Here is a 3,520-nt window from a genome sequence, read left to right as displayed (position 1 = left end):
TTTCCATGTTTTACACTTAAACAAAACTAGTTTAAGTACTATCTAAAGAAAACAACTGTCAACAAACGAATGTCGTTTAACATCCATTTAGCCTAAACAAAATCTTCATTTTGATAAGCTGTTTTTTTTTTCCTGAAATGTAGAATGAAACACACATACACATTTCAATACCTATGTGGCACATCTTCAAATACGTATGTAAATATTCACAAACGCAATATTTAAAGGTTCAAAAGTACAATAAATGTTAAAATAAATACATTTATTTCTTAAATAAATACAAAAACAAATAATATTATTGAAACATACATAAAACCATCTTAAATCTCATTTTTAAGTGTACTTTTATGTAAAAACCAACAACTGGAGGTCACATTATCACATGATGTAAGTAAAGAGTTCTCATAGAGATCAGGAGGTCAATCCAATGACCATGATCTCAGTTCAACTTATGAGACATGGTCATATGCTTAATAAATAATATTTCTTTCCATTCATTTATAAATAATCTGTATGACACTTTAAAGAATTTCACTCCTTGGGATGATTAAATGTTTGCTTTCTGATGAAGACTGCAGAAAATAAGGGAGGTTACAATATAAATAATATATAAATAAATAAACTAAATAAAACCTGCAAGGTCTACTGTGCCCGCAGTAAAAGGCCCTGCGTGGTTTCTAACACTTTTCTAATGGGTGGCACAACATGACCAGTGACAAAAAAATTATCTGTCCACCCTGAAAGTGAAAATGCTCAAAATTAACACCAATCAGAACATATTTTGATATTTCATATACAGCTCTTGAAAACACAATGAAAGTGAATAGCGACCAGGAGCTGCCAAGCTTCAAACAGAACACAAAGCACCATCAACGTAATCCTCATGTACTATATTCCAAGTCTTCTGAATTCAAATGATAGCTTTGTGTGAGATACAAACAGAAATTTAAGTTGTAATTCTTTGAAAATCTCGTCTTGAAAATCTTGTTTGGCAGCTGTAGTCATCATTCACTTTCTCTTTATACAAAAGAGCAGCTTGGGCATTCTGCTATAGATAACCCTTTTGTGTTCCAAGCAAGAAAGAAAGTCAGACTTGTTTTAAAAGACATGAGCGTAAGTAATCTATTCCTTTAAATAAAAGAAAGCTTTTATCTCATTGGTCTGCTGAGACAGGCATGCTGGTGGTCCTACTGCGGATACTGAGGATTATGCGCAGCACGTCGCAACTGAACACCTGCAGCTGTTGCAAGGTTAGGTGAGCCGCCACCCCAGCATTGTATGCATCTTTCAGAGGTTCGGCCAGGCGGTGCTCGAGGGTCTTTAGCTGGTTGTCCGGTGTCTGCATTGGCTGTTCATATCCCACTTGACTCTGCAACTGTGGCAACACCAAATACACATGAGGTAAAACACTATCCAGTCACAGACACCTTGCTAACATGGTTTTGAAACTAAAAAAGGATGCAGCATTCAAACAAGCAAAATAACATTAGACAGTTCTATTAAACAGCATTGTGAAAGAAAACCAGAAGTTGCACTTCCCCATTTACGGTGGCCACAATATAAATATATATATATATATATATATATATATATATATATTAGCCACACTTAAAACCATTGAATGTCATTTTCATTAGATAACAAAATCTAAAACCATGTTGTATTTTCTTTACTGAAGGAAAGCACAAGCACACTTTTCATGCAAATCATTTCACAAAAAGAAGTTTGTTGGGTTACATATGTTGAGTAAACCAATCAATATATTGTTCAAGATAAGGACAAAAATTATTTGGACACTTTCTGGTTGACAAATGTTAGTGTGTCATGTTGATAGTGAATGTTCTGAACTGCATTTGTGGTAACTCTGCTTCATACATTCACTAAAATTCACCTTTACACAACTGGTGCAAAACAGTCTAATAAAAATAAAGTTGGTTGACACGTGATGACACTTGGTTTGATATTTTGTTAGGAAATGCAGTTATATTCTTTGTGTGTGTGTGTGTGTGTGTGTGTGTGTGTGTGTGTGTGTGTGTGTGTGTGTGTGTGGCTTCAGCGTCAAAATACTTTTTGGAGGGACTGTATATTATTATAGTTTAAACACACTACCTTTCATAGAGGCCGTGCAATATGACGCCAACCACAACTGAAATTTAGCAGCATTTAAAAGTGCACTCCTAAATTAATTTATGACTCAAGAGACTAGCACTCACATACTACAAATCAGTCATTCAAAATAATCATATCAACTTCTTCCAGAAGAAATATCACATAGCCGATTGCTGTACCTTGACAATTAGGTGCAGAAGGTCTAGAATTCCAGCTTGCAGTTCTTGCACCTCGTCTGTCTGGGTCAGTGTGGGTGCTTTGCTGATCACTTTCAACAGATTCAGATGTAACCTCAGTCCCTCCACTATACGAGCAAGACAGATTTCCTGTGACAACAAAAGACAGATCTTACAATTACAGTCCTGTTAGTTACTCTGTGCCTTTCAATTGTGTTTCAATTGTGAAAAAAGCAATAAGCCACAAGAGGCCATGTGTTCTAGTCATTTTACCACAACTAAGGGGTGTTCTTAGGTACAACGCAAAGGGGAGTGCCCTCAACCCCTTCCACCATGGTAAAATCACTGTAACATACAGACCTAAGTGACTCTCATTAACACTAGAACAATGTTTTCCTCCACCGAAAATTGTTTAAAAAATTTTTTTTTTTAAAAACTCTATGGAATTCCCCAAAAAATCAAAATGGATTTGTCTTAATGTGGTCATTGTCATTTTACAACTCTCTGAACGCAGCGTGTCCAATCTGAATTTAAGGTCGGAACTATCCATTTTATAAAAAGTAACAATTCACATCCAAGCATTAGAATAAAACTTTTTTACATTTTCAAAAATATTGATTGCTTGGGAAATTCTGTGCAAATTTTACTAGGGTTTTCTGAGTGGTTGTTGCCAAACCAATGTGGTTACTAAGACAGTGGTGAATAGAGTCATGCACCCTCAAGTCTCTCTGATAGTCTACTATCTAGATATGAGTCCCTGATTCAATTAAGTCTATGCAATTTTTTCACCTGTTTTATCATCCACCAGGCAAAAATTGTATGGCACATCTCACCTAAATAAGCCATACGATTTGATGTAAGATTCATGACTGTAGCACAAATGATGATGTTTAATACTTAGGTTTACGGGTTTTTTCAAATCCCTAACCCTACTAATGAGCAAAAGTAATACTAAATAAAAAATATCTTTAATAATCTTTATTTAATAAATATGTTAATAATGAAGTGAATTAAACTCACCAGACTGAAATGATCTGAGAAGCTCTCGAGTTCAGGGGTGGTAGGTATCATCGAGTCCTTCAGGAACTTCAGATCATCGGAGCTCTTGTCCAGTGTGAAACTCTGAGAGAAGACACGAGCATTTGACGTGTTTAAACATGATAGGACATACACTATGAATTAGTATCCTAATTCCTCACTGACATGTTAGAGCAAATCAAATTTGCATATACTGG

At 35.3% G+C, this 3,520-nt stretch overlaps 1 protein-coding gene across 1 annotated transcript in view; it reads right to left on the bottom strand.

Annotated features, from left to right (window-relative positions):
* Window positions 1-219: 219 nt before the first annotated feature.
* LOC127422850 (uncharacterized) overlaps window positions 220-3,520 on the bottom strand; it is a 4,747-nt gene continuing 1,446 nt past the window's right edge. The window contains exons 3-5 of the mRNA XM_051666666.1: window positions 3,306-3,407; window positions 2,289-2,435; window positions 220-1,375 (exon numbers count right to left, since the gene is read on the bottom strand). Coding sequence (XP_051522626.1) covers window positions 1,154-1,375; window positions 2,289-2,435; window positions 3,306-3,407 — 471 coding nt within the window. The 3' untranslated portion in view covers window positions 220-1,153. The remainder of the gene's footprint in view (window positions 1,376-2,288; window positions 2,436-3,305; window positions 3,408-3,520) is intronic.

The sequence above is a fragment of the Myxocyprinus asiaticus genome, chromosome 32 (genome assembly GCF_019703515.2).
Source record: "Myxocyprinus asiaticus isolate MX2 ecotype Aquarium Trade chromosome 32, UBuf_Myxa_2, whole genome shotgun sequence".
Taxonomy (NCBI): Eukaryota; Metazoa; Chordata; class Actinopteri; order Cypriniformes; family Catostomidae; genus Myxocyprinus; species Myxocyprinus asiaticus.
Note: the sequence above shows the minus strand (reverse complement) of the source record. Positions and strands in the feature narration are given on the sequence as shown.